Source organism: Xiphophorus couchianus, chromosome 24, assembly GCF_001444195.1.
Source record: "Xiphophorus couchianus chromosome 24, X_couchianus-1.0, whole genome shotgun sequence".
Classification (NCBI taxonomy): domain Eukaryota; kingdom Metazoa; phylum Chordata; class Actinopteri; order Cyprinodontiformes; family Poeciliidae; genus Xiphophorus; species Xiphophorus couchianus.
In genome coordinates, this window is record NC_040251.1 from 5,864,653 (window position 1) to 5,881,294 (window position 16,642).

At 50.4% G+C, this 16,642-nt stretch overlaps 2 protein-coding genes across 6 annotated transcripts in view; both read left to right on the plus strand.

Annotated features, from left to right (window-relative positions):
- The first annotated feature begins 888 nt into the window (after positions 1 to 888).
- On the plus strand, positions 889 to 12,247 carry abcd1 (ATP-binding cassette, sub-family D (ALD), member 1). Of its 3 annotated transcripts, none has more exons than XM_028009980.1 (17): positions 889 to 1,028; positions 3,586 to 3,768; positions 3,838 to 3,929; positions 4,012 to 4,169; positions 4,264 to 4,451; positions 4,519 to 4,693; positions 4,756 to 4,946; positions 5,074 to 5,254; positions 5,327 to 5,469; positions 5,543 to 5,711; positions 7,190 to 7,284; positions 8,443 to 8,588; positions 8,656 to 8,801; positions 10,798 to 10,882; positions 11,058 to 11,183; positions 11,265 to 11,352; positions 11,445 to 12,247. In XM_028009980.1, the coding sequence occupies exons 2-17, from the start codon at positions 3,640 to 3,642 to the stop codon at positions 11,583 to 11,585; spliced, it is 2,253 nt and encodes a 750-aa protein (XP_027865781.1). In that variant the 5' UTR covers positions 889 to 1,028; positions 3,586 to 3,639; the 3' UTR covers positions 11,586 to 12,247. The 3 variants fall into 3 exon arrangements, with proteins under 3 accessions (XP_027865781.1, XP_027865779.1, XP_027865780.1); XM_028009978.1 differs by having other exon boundaries at positions 890 to 1,028; positions 3,838 to 3,941; XM_028009979.1 differs by having other exon boundaries at positions 921 to 1,028; positions 3,541 to 3,768; positions 3,838 to 3,941.
- Positions 12,248 to 13,364: 1,117 nt separating this feature from the next.
- Positions 13,365 to 16,642, plus strand: part of plxnb3 (plexin B3) — a 39,356-nt gene continuing 36,078 nt past the window's right edge. For all 3 annotated transcript variants that reach the window (XM_028009957.1, XM_028009960.1, XM_028009959.1), the window contains exon 1: positions 13,365 to 13,521. The gene's annotated coding sequence lies outside the window, so the exon portion shown is untranslated. The remainder of the gene's footprint in view (positions 13,522 to 16,642) is intronic.

A 16,642-nucleotide genomic window follows, 5' to 3' on the forward strand; every position in this document is an offset into this window, starting at 1 on the left:
AGATATGAATTTTCTTACATTGTTTGTTAAAACTTCAGTCAGTCATGATGAATATGAACAGGAACCGAAAGACAAGCCCCGCCCACTCTGATGGTGCTGCCGTTCTATTGGTTGTAGCCACTCAGGTGTTTGGTTCTAGTCATGTGACGGCAGTTGGACACGCCTCCTTCGCCAGAGCAGAACCTGAGGACCTGAAACTGGTTCTGCTGACAGCCCAGAACCAGCCGGTACCAGTTGGTATCAGTTGAGATTCTGCAGGAGTTCTGGTCTGGTCGGGGGAGGGAAGGGGGATCCGGTTCGGTTCTAACGGTGTGTGTGCTGCATGTTCTCAGTCCAATCAGAACCCGTTCAGGAACGTGTGTTCTGAAAGCTCCAGAACCGGACCTGGTCGGTACCGCAGCAGCTTGTGTGATGGACTGAATGTTTTTGTGTGTAAATAAAACGTGTGAATACGTTTCTGCTCTGCTTCTGTTAATGGACCCAGGAGGTTCGGTTCTGTCCGTTCTCAGCTCTCTGTGCTCCTCACTGAAAGTCCAGTTTGTCTAAAGCACTTTAGCGCCCCCTGCTGCTCTCGTTGTCGTACAGCAGCAGATCCGGACCAGATCAAAGCTTCTAGTTGTTCTGGATCAGAACATCATGTGAACATTAAAGCCTCGGAGAGGTTCCGGTTCCGGCTCCTGGATCCCGAATGGAAAAATCACCTGACGGTCTTCAGGCAGGAGAACGACACCAGATGTTCATTAAAGAAAGAACGTTCCCGAAACTTCGGAACAGTTTTAATGTTCAACAGATGTGTGTGTATGACGTGTGTTGCCTGCAGTGATGCTTAAAGAACGTTCTTTAGCGTTACAATAAATTCTGTGAATTTGAACAGCTGACGAACGTTCTTCAGCTTTCGCAGCTCGTTGCGTAACACTCGGTCCTCACAGCGGCGGTAAGCCGCAGCGGTCAGACCGGGGTTCAGAACAGGCTGCACGGACTAAACTTTCTCCCGACACCAGCTCGTTCCGGACCGGTTCGACCATGAGGTAAGGGTTCTGCTTCAGCAGCGGGACTCCCTGCGACCCAGACGGACGGGTTCTGTTCGGCAGAAGCGGGTCGGGTCCGGAAACTTTGGCTGTTTTGGACATATTGCTACATCAAAGTTCCGGTTAGCCGTTAGCTTTAGCTAGCTTCCCCAACACCGGCGGGTAAAGGTTCGGTCCGGATGCACGACGTGAAGTTCCGAGAAGTTCGGCGATCGTTATGTTTCATGTATCAATAATGGAACCAGAACCAGTTCAGTAAGTTAAGCTGCCATAGTTACGGTCCGACTCCAGGTTCTCCCGAACCCAGCCCGGTTCTGTCAGGCTTTAAACCACTGTGGGGAACTGGACCAGGACTCTGGGGTTCGGTTGTTAAAATGTCACCTCAAGAACTAACGGAATCGAACCAGGCCCACAACTGTATAATCAGTACAGTTCATGTAAAACTAGAGCAGAGGTCTTCAACGTGGGGGTCGTGGCCCCTATGGGGCCCCGGTGGTACTGCAGGGGGTCGTGAGATTTCTCACTAGACTTTTGTTGTACATTTTTTATTAATGCAAATTATGCCTTTAAATACACTTTGAACATGAGTCCTACGTTTAATACACTGATAAATAATGTATGTCAGAAAAGTTCTACATTTTATGTAAGACGTTGTTCATGGTGACATTATTTGGCCAATGCTTTAATATTCAAACGTATGTTTAAAATAAAAACATGAAGCAATCATGAAACAAAAAGCTGTGCATAATTTGTATTAAGGTAATAAGGTATGTTATGTAGCTCTAAGCCTCCACTAGAGGGCGTTATGTCACACTTCTGGGAACTTTGCAGCCATCTTGGTAGGTATCTGTAACTAACTGTTATCACTAGGCCTGTCGCGATAAACGATAAATCAATTAATCGTACGATAAATTAAAACTATCGACGTCATTTTAATTATCGGCATTATCGTCTCTTCCGACCTTTTTCTCTTTCTGTTGATGACACCGAATGAAAAAAGGCTCAACTCCGGTGCTCTCCACTGACCCTCCTTCCTCATTTCCTTAGTGTAAACCCAGCGCACACTACACGATCTTAGAGCTGTCGGCTGATTGTCGGCCCATTTTTAAAACCTGACAGACCAAACATTAGCCGACAGAAATCCTAGGTTTAACGGTTCGATCGGGTTCGGTCCTGCCGTGTGGTGTCCAACAATGGGCACAAAATAATGGCTACAAGTCCAGTGAACTAAATTTAAAACCAGGCATTAATCAATGCTTTACTACAATCTACCTGCAATGCATGTGGCTAGTGTCAGCGTAAAGTCCTGACTGAATGAAAATCATTAGAACCTATTTATGTCACGTTAACGAAGAACAGCTGAAAAGTTACCGGGTTTATCAACTGCGGTAGCAATTTCGCTCCAATTCCTCCTCTTGTCATTTCTATATTCTTTGCATGATGAATAAACATTAATGTTGTTTCCACGTATCATCTCCAATGTCGGCTGGACTTCGGGTTGCCCCGTGTCAGCTGTTTGGGATTCCCCTCCATAATTTCCCCTCAGACAACACGGAGGAGAATCCTCGCTTTCTGATTGGCTGCCTGTCACATTCAACAGGTTGAGTTAAGATCCCAGTTGGGAAAAACCCTGATTTAGATCGGAGCGGCAACAACGATCTACCGTAACACACCACACAATGTTAGAACGACCAACGATCTAAGATTGTTGTATGGGGAAAAATAGGAGCAAAAAATCATGTAGTGTGAACTATTGCATCAGGTAGTCGATGTGCCCATCTTCTCTATTTAAATCTAATTATTACTGAAGGGCAACATAATATACAGACTTCATAATCTTTTGGTTCAATGCAGTATTTATTTCCACTTTGGCTTTATGTTTAGTTTTTTTTTTCAAGTGAGTTTTTTGTTAATGGAGACTGAGAATCCATTTTATTTTTGTTTTTGGTTGTTTAGTTTTTTTTGTTTATCAGTTCCAGTGTTAAATATTCTTTTGAAAATAAAGTGTATCTAACTTTGGCAGGAAATCACATGAATTATTACGTCATTTCCATTAAATCAGTGTAAAAAGGTCTTCAAACAATATTATCGTTTATCGCAATAATTTTTGAGACAATTAATCGTTGAGCAAAATTTGCTATCGTGACAGGCCTAGTTATGACAGTTGCTATGGAGTTGCTATGACAACAATAAACGATCCACAAGCTTAGAATTAGCTGTCGCTTCTTTCCAATCTAACATATAAACATTAGAAATTCATTACAACATAAAATCTTAAATTTTTTTCATATATTTTCTCTTGGTTGATCTGGAAGCCGTTGCTCATCTGTGCTTTGTGCAACACTTTCGAATCAGACTTGTGGGAACTACATATAGAAACACAGAGATGGAAAAATCACTAAATTAATGTAAATAAAATGAAATTTAATTAAATTAATGTAGTAAAATTTCTTAAAAGTAAATAGTACCTCATTAAATTTGACTTTAAGTAAAAGTTACTTTTTATGAGCAGAAGTTGGGAGAGCTTCAGTCGAGGCCGTTCCTTACCTGTGCACAGGTGGAGCGTCAGGCTCCCAGGATCCAGGCTCTGATTGGTCGGCTGGCTGTTATCATGCAGCTGGCCAATGAGAAGCTGCCAGCTCAGCTGAGGCGGAGCTCCAGACTCAGGAAGATGGCCGCCATCCTGATCACCGCCTACGCTGTCAAAAAGCTGTCTCCGTACGTGTGGAGGAGGCTACAGGTGAGACACACACCTGAAGGTCAAAGGTGAGGGGAAGACTGCAGGTGACTGAGTGTGTTGTTCCTCCAGAGAGGGGCAGCAGGTGATCAGGAAGGCGGGGCTAAAACACCTGTGGGCGTGGTCAGCACTGTGGAGGGCGGTGAAGATGAGAAGAAGAAGAGGAAAGTGGACAGGTGACAGGAGATGATGTGAGACACCTGATCAGTTAGCACCTGGTCTCACCTGGACTCTACCTGTCCACAGGTCTCCATCAGTCAACAGAGACTTTGTCCTCAGACTGTCTCACCTGCTGAAGCTCCTGTTTCCACGGTTACTGTGCCCAGAGTTTGGCCTGCTCGCTCTGCACTCCGTCACCCTGATGTCCCGCACCTTCCTGTCCATCTACGTGGCTTCTCTAGACGGTCTGCACCTGCATCACCTGTCCTCACCTGTCTTTACCTGGGTGTCTGTCCAGAGTGTCTCAGGTCATCCTGATGGTCCGGTTTGATCTCTCAGGTATGATCGTCAGGTGCATCGTGCAGAAAGATCCGCGCGCCTTCGTGCTGCAGCTGTCCAAGTGGCTCCTCGTCGCAGTTCCTGCGACGTTCATCAACAGTGCCATCAGATTCCTGGAGGGTCAGCTGACCCTGAGCTTCAGGAGCCGATTGGTCAGCCACGCCTACCAGCTGTACTTTACCAACCAGGTGAGACCTGCTGTACACCTGTTGACCCGCCTTCTCCAGGCGAGTCTAAAGCTCCGCTCCTTTACAGACGTATTACCGCATCAGCAACATGGACGGCCGTCTGTCCAACCCTGACCAGTCTCTGACTGAGGACATCGTCATGTTCTCTGCCTCCGTCGCTCACCTGTACTCCAACCTGACCAAGCCCATCCTGGACGTGGTGGTCACCTGCTACACGCTGCTGCGCACCGCCCAGTCCAAAGGTACACTGCCGCCGCCGCACCTGATGCTCACCTGTACCTGGCCTGATGGTGTCCTCCTGCAGGGGCCAACACCACATGGCCCTCCGCCATCGCCGGCCTGGTGGTGGCGCTCACCGCCAAGGTGCTGCGCTCCTGTTCGCCACACTTTGGGAAGCTGGTGGCCGAGGAGGCGAAGAGGAAGGGAGACCTGCGCTACATGCACTCGCGCATCATCGCCAACTCCGAGGAGATCGCCTTTTACGCCGGACACAAGGTGAGCGCCCCCTGCTGAGGGCCGACACTTTCTACAGAAGAGAGTGTTTGATTCTCAGACCGAGGCAGCACGGTTGCTGTCTGGGTGCGTATGATTCTCCGACCGATGGAGCGCTGTTGGTGTGCAGGTGGAGCTGTCCCAGCTGCAGCGGAGCTACGCCTCCCTGTCGTCTCAGATCCATCAGATTCTGCTGAAGCGGCTCTGGTACGTCATGCTGGAGCAGTTCCTCATGAAGTACGTCTGGAGCGCGTCCGGCCTCGTCATGGTGGCCGTGCCCATCATCACCGCCACAGGATACTCCAAAAATGGTAAGCTCCGCCCCCCTGCGGTGGGCCGGAGGCTGCGGCGGCAGCTTGTGACCTCTGACCCTTGGTGTGCAGACTCTGAGGAGGTGAAGCGGGCGGCCATGGTGATGAAGGAGGAGGATTTGGTCAGCGAGCGAACGCAGGCCTTCACCACGGCCAGGAACCTCCTGAACGCCGCCGCCGACGCCGTGGAGAGGATCATGAGCTCCTACAAGGAGGTCAGCATGCCCCGCCCCCGCTGACAGGCCCCGCCCCCCCAGGCGGGCAGCTGACCTCAGGTGTTGTGTGCAGGTGACGGAGCTGGCCGGCTACACGTCCCGCGTCTGGGAGATGTTTGTCGTGTTTGAGGACGTGAGCCGAGGAATCTACCGCCGCTCCGCCGACCCGGAGGAACCGGCAACCCGCCGAGGAGCGGCGGTCCTGCAGGGCCAGAGGATCAGCGGCCCGCTGCAGATCAGAGGTCAGCAGGGTCAGAGGTCAGCAGGGGTCAGTCAGATGACTTGAAGGTTCTGCACGATCAGAACCGGTTTCTTAAATATCCAGAATTTGACTCAAAACGTCAAAGACAAATCTAGAAAACCTGGTAGAGAGTGAAACTGTGTCCAAGCGTCATGCTGTGGGCCCGGCAGACCCGCTTCCACGGCCATGTTGTAGTCAGAACCACGAGCTGCATGACAGCATGTTGATCTGACAGATCCACATTCCCATAAAAACACCTAGATATTAAATGCTTAGAGCTGAAATAAATGCAACCCAGATCATTATCAGTTCAAACTCTTTGTTCTGCTTTGCTTCCATCTCTGTGCCACAATCCTTCTCATGCCATCCCTAACAAGATAACGCCCTGGGCGGTTGCCCATGTTGCCCATGTCAGAAACCACCACTGTCTGCACCAACAGTAAACACTCAACTATGAACACTGACCAAGAGCAACAAGCACCAGGCGACCCTGACTGTTCTCACCCTCCCTCATCTGCCACCAAGACAGGAGACGAGAACAACCCAAGAGCAACGAGCATGCTCTGTGTGCTCTTCCCTTCTTGTTTTATTTATTCGCTGATTAAATAAATATCATTATATAGTTAATTAAGTAGAATAATAGCTACTGCAGAGTACCAGAGCATTACAAGAACAAAGAGTGGCTCTCTGTGAGGCTCCAGTCCTGTCGCTGACAGTAAAGAGCCGTTCAGAAGAATCGGATCGTCGTCAACGTCACGTCACTGTATAGCAGACTTTTGGTCACAGCGTTGTCCCATATCAGTGACACGTCAGTCAACAATAACGCAGCGCAGTGACTGACAGCTTTTTTCCTAGTGAAAGCAGTTTGTCTCTGTCCAGCTAGCTTAGCTAGCATCACCTTTCTTGGAGCTTCTTTTCTAAGTGACGATAAAAGTTTGACGTAGTTCCACCGTCAGCGCTGCTGAAGTTTCATGTCGCCATGTCTGATGATTTATGTAGTGGATTTTTATTACCGACGGTTACAGACATCTTCTGCCGCTCAGAGGAAACCACTGCGCATGTCTCAGCGCTGCGTGCCAGTTAAAGGGGAGGCGATGGCCGACGGGACACACGCAGTTAGTAAGTCACGTTATTGCTGGGATTTGAATCGGTACGTTTTGCATCCGGTGAAAACAAAGATTTGAACAAATAAACTGGACAATATGGTGGCAATTCAGGGACATTTCCACAGTTGTGGTGTTGAGATCAAATCCAGAGTCCTCCACGACCGAGACCATCCAGAAGTCTGGAGACCAAGACCGGTCTCCGGTACTACAGCACTGTTCCAACCAGCCTCCTTAGCTGCTGCAGATGTTCTTCTCTTGGAAAAGATATGCTGATTTTTATTAGGTTGATCCTAACTTTTCCAGGTTTTTCCAGGTTGTTGTACTGGTCATTCCCTGTGACCGCAGCCAGCTCCTGGTGTGTTTGTTGTTCCAGGTCAGGTGGTCAGCGTGGAGAATGGGATTCGCTGTGAGAACCTGCCCATCATTACGCCCACTGGAGACGTTGTGGTATCCAGCCTCAACATCCAGGTTCGTCTCACTGATCGCTCTATTGGCTGTGAAGGTGGTTCTGTTTAGGTTCGATTACATCACCATGGTAATCAGAATCTCCAGGTGGCCCAGTGGATCCAGAACCTCAGTTCTGTAGCTGTTCGTCAGGCTGATTTATGATGTTTATGAATGAAGTTCTGATCTGTAGACCCGATACGGGGTTCTGGGTGTAACTCCCAGCAGATTAGTGGGTTCTGGTCGGATCAGCCCGTCTGGAACCATCAGCCGTGTTAAGACTCCTGGTTTTTGCTCGTTGATGGTTTTCTCCTCGCCTGCCTGATGAGCTGCCCTGTGATTGGCTGATTGACTGTGTTAGCAGGCGGCTGTGCCTAATAAACTGGCCGGTCCGACATGTTTGGTTTCTTTGGGTTTTTTGCTGCGAATGGATTAGTGGTAGTTCCGGCCGGTGGCCAGCAGAGGGAGCGCTAAAGTCATTTTATACAGATTCATTACACAGCCAGAAAATATTTTAATACTTTTTTATTTATTTGTTGTTGTTTTTTTTACAAACGTCCAAACTGTTAGTTTTCCCTGTTAATGATTATTATGTTTTTTATATTAATTTGTTTTTAAGGTAAATTTTAGTTCTGCTGTTTTGTGTTTTTATTTTAAATGAATTCTAGAGTTAAATCTTAGAAATGAAAGTTTATTGATCTTTGTGTATTATTTTGCTTTTATGGTTATTTGAGCTGAAAATGGTTAAAAACATTATTATTGTTTAGCATAAGAATTTCTGGGGCAGGTTATGGTCAGAACCAGCTGATGACGACCCCATCAGAACCCCAACCGGTTCTGGATCAGAGCGGATCAGAACCCCGACCGGTTCTGGATCAGGCTAAGCCTTTAAAATAAGTGAGGTGAATCTGGGATTCTGCCAGACGCCTCGGACCGGGCCAGAACTTCTGCAGGACCGGATCAGGTCCGGCGTGAAGGATCCCATTGTGTTCTGGGGAGGTCAAAGGTCGACCCGGAGAAGACTGATGGAAACAGAACTGCCTTTGTGTTCTGATGGGTCCAGATGAGTCACTGAGATTCTGCTCTTCTACTGAGCTGGGAAGGTTCTGGCAAATCCTGGGAACCTTCCATGTCTTGGTTCTGGTCTTGGTTCTGGTCACAGGACGTGTTTCTGTGTTGCAGGTGGAAGACGGGATGAATGTTCTGATCACGGGTCCAAACGGCTGTGGGAAGAGTTCGCTGTTCAGGATCCTCAGTGGGCTCTGGCCCGTTTACGGTGGAGCTCTGTACCGACCAGAACCGCACAACATGTTCTACATCCCCCAGAGGTAAACACCCTGGTTCCCACAGTGGTTCTGGCTGGTTCTGGTTCTGACTGGTTCTGTTTCTGAGCAGGCCTTACATGTCGGAGGGAACCCTCAGAGACCAGGTCATCTATCCGGACTCGGTGGACGACTTGGTCCAGAAGGGACTGACGGACTCGGACCTGGAGGAGATCCTCCGTACCGTTCACCTGCTGTACATCCTGGACAGGGAGAGCGGTCAGTCACAGTACTACAGCAGTACTACAGCAGTACTACAGCAGTAGTACTGCTGTAGTACTGCTGTATTACTGTGGCACAACAGCGGTACCACAGCAGTACCACAGCGGTACCACAGCGGTACCACAGCGGTACCACAGCGGTACCACAGCGGTACTACAGCGGTACCACAGCTGTACCACAGCGGTACCACAGCGGTACCACAGCGGTACTACAGCGGTACCACAGCGGTACCACAGCGGTACTACAGCGGTACCACAGCGGTACCACAGCGGTACCACAGCGGTACCACAGCGGTACCACAGCGGTACCACAGCGGTACCACAGCGGTACCACAGCGGTACCACAGCGGTAATACAGCGGTACCACAGCGGTACCACAGCGGTACCACAGCGGTACTACAGCGGTACCACAGCGGTACCACAGCGGTACCACAGCGGTACTACAGCGGTACCACAGCGGTACCACAGCGGTACTACAGCGGTACCACAGCGGTACCACAGCGGTACCACAGCGGTACTACAGCGGTACCACAGCGGTACCACAGCGGTACTACAGCGGTACCACAGCGGTACCACAGCGGTACCACAGCGGTACTACAGCGGTACCACAGCGGTACCACAGCGGTACTACAGCGGTACTACAGCAGTACTACAGCAGTACTACAGCAGTAGTACTGCTGTATTACTGTGGCACAACAGCGGTACCACAGCAGTACCACAGCGGTACCACAGCGGTACCACAGCGGTACCACAGCGGTACCACAGCGGTACCACAGCGGTACCACAGCGGTACCACAGCGGTACCACAGCGGTACCACAGCTGTACCACAGCGGTACCACAGCGGTACCACAGCGGTACTACAGCGGTACCACAGCGGTACCACAGCGGTACCACAGCGGTACTACAGCGGTACCACAGCGGTACCACAGCGGTACCACAGCGGTACCACAGCGGTAATACAGCGGTACCACAGCGGTACCACAGCGGTACCACAGCGGTACTACAGCGGTACCACAGCGGTACCACAGCGGTACTACAGCGGTACCACAGCGGTACCACAGCGGTACTACAGCGGTACCACAGCGGTACCACAGCGGTACTACAGCTGTACCAGCGGTACCTACAGCGGTACCACAGCGGTACCACAGCGGTACCACAGCGGTACTACAGCGGTACCCACAGCGTACCACAGCGGTACTACAGCGGTACCACAGCGGTACCACAGCGGTACCACAGCGGTACTACAGCGGTACCACAGCGGTACCACAGCGGTACTACAGCGGTACTACAGCAGTACTACAGCAGTACTACAGCAGTAGTACTGCTGTATTACTGTGGCACAACAGCGGTACCACAGCAGTACCACAGCGGTACCACAGCGGTACCACAGCGGTACCACAGCGGTACTACAGCGGTACCACAGCGGTACTACAGCGGTACCACAGCGGTACCACAGCGGTACCACAGCGGTACCACAGCGGTACCACAGCGGTACTACAGCGGTACTACAGCGGTACCACAGCGGTACTACAGCGGTACCACAGCGGTACCACAGCGGTACTACAGCGGTACCACAGCGGTACCACAGCGGTACCACAGCGGTACTACAGCGGTACTACAGCGGTACTACAGCGGTACCACAGCGGTACCACAGCGGTACTACAGCGGTACCACAGCGGTACTACAGCGGTACCACAGCGGTACCACAGCGGTACCACAGCGGTACTACAGCGGTACTACAGCGGTACTACAGCGGTACCACAGCGGTACCACAGCGGTAATACAGCGGTACCACAGCGGTACCACAGCGGTACCACAGCGGTACCACAGCGGTACCACAGCGGTACTACAGCGGTACTACAGCGGTACCACAGCGGTACCACAGCGGTACCACAGCGGTACCACAGCGGTACCACAGCGGTACCACAGCGGTACTACAGCGGTACTACAGCGGTAATACAGCGGTAATACAGTAACCCTGTGTGTGTTTCAGGCTGGGAATCCGTCAGCGACTGGAAAGACGTTCTCTCTGGCGGCGAGAAGCAGAGGATGGGGATGGCCCGCATGTTCTACCACCGGTACCTTCACTGCTTCTTCACTGGTAGTTCAGGTCCAACCAGTCCAACCAGTTCAGGCGCTGACATGGGGGTTATGGTGCCTCCCTGTGGCATCATAGACAGCTGTTTAAAGACGGAGTGCTGCGATTGGTCGGTGTGGTGTTAATCCTCAGCTGATTGGCCGTCTGCCCCACAGGCCGCGGTACGCCCTCCTGGATGAATGCACCAGCGCCGTCAGCATCGACGTGGAGGGAAAGATCTTCCAGGCTGCAAAGGATGCTGGGATAGCGCTGCTGTCCATCACCCACCGACCCTCCCTCTGGTCAGAAACACATGTTGCTGTGTTTGTGAGGCCCAGCGGCCGACCTTGGCTGACCTTGGCTGACCTTCCCCTGTCCCACAGGAAGTACCACTCCCACCTGCTGCAGTTCGACGGAGAGGGAGGCTGGAAGTTCGAGCCGCTGGACGCCTCCGCCCGCCTGTCCATGCAGGTGAGTCTACCTGGCGGACCCGTTCTGGTGCCGGTTCTGGTCCAGACGTGGTCCAGAACCCAGGTGATGTTTCGGTTCTGGTTCTGTTGCAGGAGGAGAAGCAGCGCCTGGAGAACCAGCTGTCCGGGATTCCCAGGATGCAGCAGCGACTGTCTGAGCTGCGGCTGCTGCTGGGGGAGCCGGAGGGCGAGGAGACGGTGGAGAGCCAGGACGCAGCGGCGCCGCTCTGCTAGAGGGAGCGCGCACCTGACCGCGCACCTGAGCATCCACATAATTTAAACTTTTAACCAGTTCCTGTTTGCTGTCTGAGGCTCCGCCCCTTCCTGTCCGTTGCTCCGGGTCAGAGGTCACCTGCCCCTGACAGCAGACACACCTGTGGCGTTTGGAATCTGGTTGTGGTCCCACATTTCAAAGCTTTTAGTAACTGATTAAGTTATTGATTATTAGAACATGATGATGTCATCCATGATGCTGCAGTCGCTGCTTCAGCTGCTGAGCCTCACCTGTCAGGTTGCGGAGCTTCACCTGCAAACAACCCGGTTAAACCAGAACCAGTACGCTGATGGGTCAGCGGTCAGAACCGGTCTGCTTCAGTTCAGTTGCAGATGACTCCGCCCCCTCTCAGGTGAGCTCCAATCAGACAGGAAGCTGCTGGTCACAGCGTGCACGTGTCCTGTACCTGGCCGAAGCGGTGGATCTGACGCAGCCGACTGATGGCCGCCGTCAGGTCACATGACCTGGGTCAGAGGTCATGTGACAGCTGTAGACTGTAATGAGCCTTTTTGACTGTAACTGTATGAACCAATCAGTGCTGAGCTGCTCAGCGACCAATCAAAGTGGCAAACATGATGATGAAGAGGCCTTATTTTACAGGAAATAAAATGTTTTCTTCTGACGCTGCTGTTTGTGTGGTTTTTCAAAATAAAAGCGGTCATCCAGAAGCTGAGGCTCCGCCCACTTCTCTTCTCATCCAGAACCAGATCAGAACCAGATCAGGTGTTCCTGCTCCAGAATCCGTTCGATTTGGTAAGTTAACGGCTGCTTCCGCCTCTGGTCCGGTTCTGGAGAGTTCTAGATCGGTCCGGTTTGGAGGAACCAAGGAATCTGTTTTATGTTCTACCAACCCATTTAAGGTTCTGGCCATTGAACCACGAACAGAACCGAGCTGCAGAATTACTGGGAAGTGTTCGGTTCTTCCCAAACAGAACGATCTGCTCCAGAACCAGAACCCGTCCCTGTGTTCTGACCCAGTTTGTTTTTTAAACTGAAATAATCTGAGATTAAATATTCCAATAATTTAATCTGTTTGGTTTCTGAGGATCTTTGGCTCCGCCCACTTTCGGACGGATCCGGTTCCCCTCTCTCTTCTTTCCTATCTCTGGACCGGTTCCGTCTGACCCGGTTTGGATCCACCAGAACCAGTCCAACTCAGAATTGGGATCCGGATCATCAGAACCAGAGGAGAATGTGGTATCAGAACAGAACCAGTCCTGAGCCCAGAACACAGCTGGGACAGATCATTCAGAACCAGAACCTCTGGCCCAGTTCTGCTGCTAAAGCATCCGACTGCTGGCTCTGTTTCCAATAAGGTCAAAGGTCACTGGTTCTGATCATCAGCATTGACCCGGTTTTCTACCAGTACCAGAACCTTAGTCTGGACCTCCAGAACTCTGAACGTTCTGGTTGAACAGAACCGAGAGTTCTGGAGTCTTGCCATCAGAACCAGCAAGTTCCCGCGTCAAGTCCCGAGTCACGTGGTCAGAACGTTTGATGACGTCAGCTCAGGTAAGGTTTCACCTGGATGCTGAACTCAGTGATGGAGATGCTGATGGGTAAGGTTCTGGAGAGAAAGTTCTGACCCGGTTCTCATCCTGATCTGGTCCTGGTTCTGGACCTGGTTCTACCTCAGACCTGACATGATTCCAGAACCGCCCTTGGGTCCGGGCCGGACCGATACCTGCTGCTGCGTGAGGCGGGGTGTGAGCGGGTCGCCCGCCCGGCCGGCGCCGCCCGGTCTCCGCTCAGCGGGGCGGGGTCTCAGCCAGACCTGTTGTTCGGATCTCGGAGCTCCTGGTCCCGCCTGGGTTCTGCTCGGTTCTCTCTGGTTCACCGGAACTTTTCTCTGGCTTTTGGAACTCGGCGGGATCCGAACCAGACCTCTTGGTCCAGGTGAGTAAGACTCGGTTCTGCTGAATCCAAGTTGTCTCGAGCTGCATGAAGGAGCGAGCGAGGCAGGCGTGTCTGACGGGAGCGAGCCAGACTCCCTTCAGGAATCTGATACTTTTCCGTTTTTCTGCTTTTCTAGATTAATGTTGTTGATAAAAGGACCGGTTCTGAAAGGAGCCGGTTCTAGAACAGGTGCTCTGTGATTCGGGTCTGAAACATCCCTCTGGTACGATTGTCTGGTTCTATCTCTGCTGGGTTTACTGTTCCTGCCTGCTGAATTCAGCTGAGAGCAGCGAGTTTTAAAGTGAATGGGTTTTGAACAGAGTCTGGTCTTTGAACTGAGGGGTGAAGAACCAGAATCTGCGGTTCGGTTTGGTTCGGAGTTCTGTCAGCCTGTCTTCTCTCAGCGGGGTTCTGTTGGAAGATGCCGACCAGTTACGGTTCGGTTCGGTTCGGCTCAGCTGGGCTCGACTCGGTTCAGCCTGCAGTTGAATAACTTACATTCCAACACATGCACAGACACGCGCACACACGAACAGAGATACCCACGAACACACGCACATGTGCACGGACGCTCTCTTTCATGAACGCGCAGTCAGCTGAACCGAGGCTCTGTGCTGATCTGGACACGGTTCCGAGTCACCTGCTGATGTTTCATAAAACAACTTTACATCACGTGACCCTGTGACTTAACTTCACACTGTAAACACACACACACACACTCACATACACACAACACACACACACACACACTCACATACACACACTCTGCTGTCTTCCTCTGTAGCCTCAGGGGCCCCTCTGTCACCATAGACACCATCGGTCCGGTCCAAACTGTCCTAGTTGCTGCGGTTCTGATCCAGAACCTACTGGAGAGTTCTGGTTATTCACACAGAACCACATCAGAACAGAACTTTGAAAACGCGACCCATTCAGAACCACTTTGACCCAAATCGAGTTCTGAGGAATCAAATTATTTCTAATGGAATTACAGAGCCGAATATAGAAATAGTTAAATAAACCCAGTAGAATCAGAACAACTAACCTGCTGACCATTAACTAACCAACCTGGCAACTAACTGACCTAGTAATGCCTTCGTTTATTCATTAACCAGCTCTGTAAGATGGTTAACCAGTTAATTTACTAACATAGCAACACTGTAAAACTAATCAGTTAGCTTCGCTCAGTTAATAACAAACGAAGGAGCTGAGTTAATTATTCCACCGGTAGAAACCACAGAGAACATAAACACTAAAAATCATCCAAATTTTGAAGAAATCTAAAATATTTAAAATCATCTTGAGGAAAATAACATTTGGATGGTTCTGGTTCGATCCGTTCCAGGCTGAATAAATCAGAGGAACCTGGATCCACAACTGAGGTCCGGCAGCCTGGACAGAACGATCCAGTCCAGTTTTCTACCCGGTCTGCACCTTACTGGACTGGGAAGTTAAAGTCAGAACTTTCAGTCTGTTTCCCTCCTGATGGTCGGGTCGACCCTGTTCCACTGGAACCAGAACTTCATCATCTACTCCAGTGGTCTATTAGAAGCAGCAGTGACAGTTTGTGGCTCATTTTAAGCGATTAAAGATGAAACAAAAAAAAAGTCGTTTAATAAAAGAGGAGGGAGCAGCAGCTCTATTTGCATTTTTAACTGAATAAACATAACCACATATAATAAACATATATAAAAGTGACCTTTACATATAGTAATAAACATTTCCACATATCACCTCTGATGTCCACCAGATTCTCAGTTGCCATATCAGCTGTTTGGGATTCCCCTCCGTTCTTACATCACTGCGCTTTCTGATTGGCTACCTGTCACATTCAACAGGCTGCGTTCAGTCAGGGAAAACCTGCGACAATCAGGCCGAGACAATGTTGAATGTGCCTGATTGTAGATCGGCCATATTCAACACACCACCAAGTAACACAGCACTCACTGCAGGACGTTGGAAAATTGTCATAAAGGGAAAATCGGGGCAGAAAAAAAAAGGCTTCAGCGGGAACACCAACATGCAGAAGCATTATCTGACGGTCCCCCTTCTCCTCCCCGTCGCAGCAAAATTGCCAAGTTTTGAACGGTCTGAGGTAATAAAAGGTAGGGGATCACTGATCTGCTCTACCTCCAGTTGCTGTGGTTCTGACCCAAACCAACCTGTTCCCCTCCTGGCCTGTGGGGGCGCTGCACCAAGAACCACTGAAGGAAACGACACCGAAACCTCTGAAGACCCTGAGAGCAACTTCCTTCTTCACCAGATGGAAACAAGATGGAGGCATCAGATTTTAGTGTTGGAGGATTTCTCTTTAGTCTTTGGCTAAAGACCAGGAGCCATTAGCTTTGGTTGTATTTACCCAGAATGCCCTGCGCTGTAGTCCATTTCCTGCTTTTGGAGTGGTCTCCGGTCTGCTTGGCGTTCAGATTCAAACAGAACCAGAGTTCACTTGAACGGAACCCAGACTGAGGTCTGGAGGACCAGAGTTAGCTTAGCATTCATACCGACTGCACCGGACTTTCCAAGCAAATGGACTGGAGTCAGATTGAAGTGGACTGAACAGATCTGGAGGGAACGATGAACGCTAAGATGAAGAGACGCTGCAAATTATGGGGTGGCGATGCTGCTGCTGAATGTTGCCATGGCGATATGTTTACCATATGATGATCAGGCAGCATAAATGTGGGCTGATGGCTGAACTTAAACACTCAGTATCAGAACATGTTTACATCACTAAGCCACGCCCACTCTGAAGCCGGCAGCTGATTGGCTGTTGTGAGCTGGGGGTAAAGGTGAAGCCCAGCAGCCTGGGAGACAAGGTGGAGGGCGGCAAAAAGAGAAACTGCTGAGGTCAGGAAGAGGGTCATGTGACCTGTCTGAAGCTGTGACATCATCGTTATCATCATCATCATCATCAGAAAGATGAAGATTAAACTGAACCTAATCTGCAGGATTTAGTCTGGGTCCAGATTCAAATTCAGATTACTGTTTGTGTCTAATCACCTCTAATCCACACACACACACACACACACTGCTAATGTGCTGTAATCTGCTGCTTTTACCCAACTGGACCCAAACCAGTAACACCAGCCTGAGCCTGGTAATCACTGGGTACACGGGTCAG

Coding starts and splice junctions, on each gene's coding strand:
- abcd1 (XM_028009978.1), top strand. CDS start 3,640: ATGCAGCTGGCCAATGAGAAGCTGCCAGCTCAGCTGAGGCGGAGCTCC. Junction 4,694..4,755: donor GCGCACCGCCCAGTCCAAAG/GTACACTGCCGC, acceptor GTCCTCCTGCAG/GGGCCAACACCACATGGCCC. Junction 4,947..5,073: donor CCTTTTACGCCGGACACAAG/GTGAGCGCCCCC, acceptor GTTGGTGTGCAG/GTGGAGCTGTCCCAGCTGCA.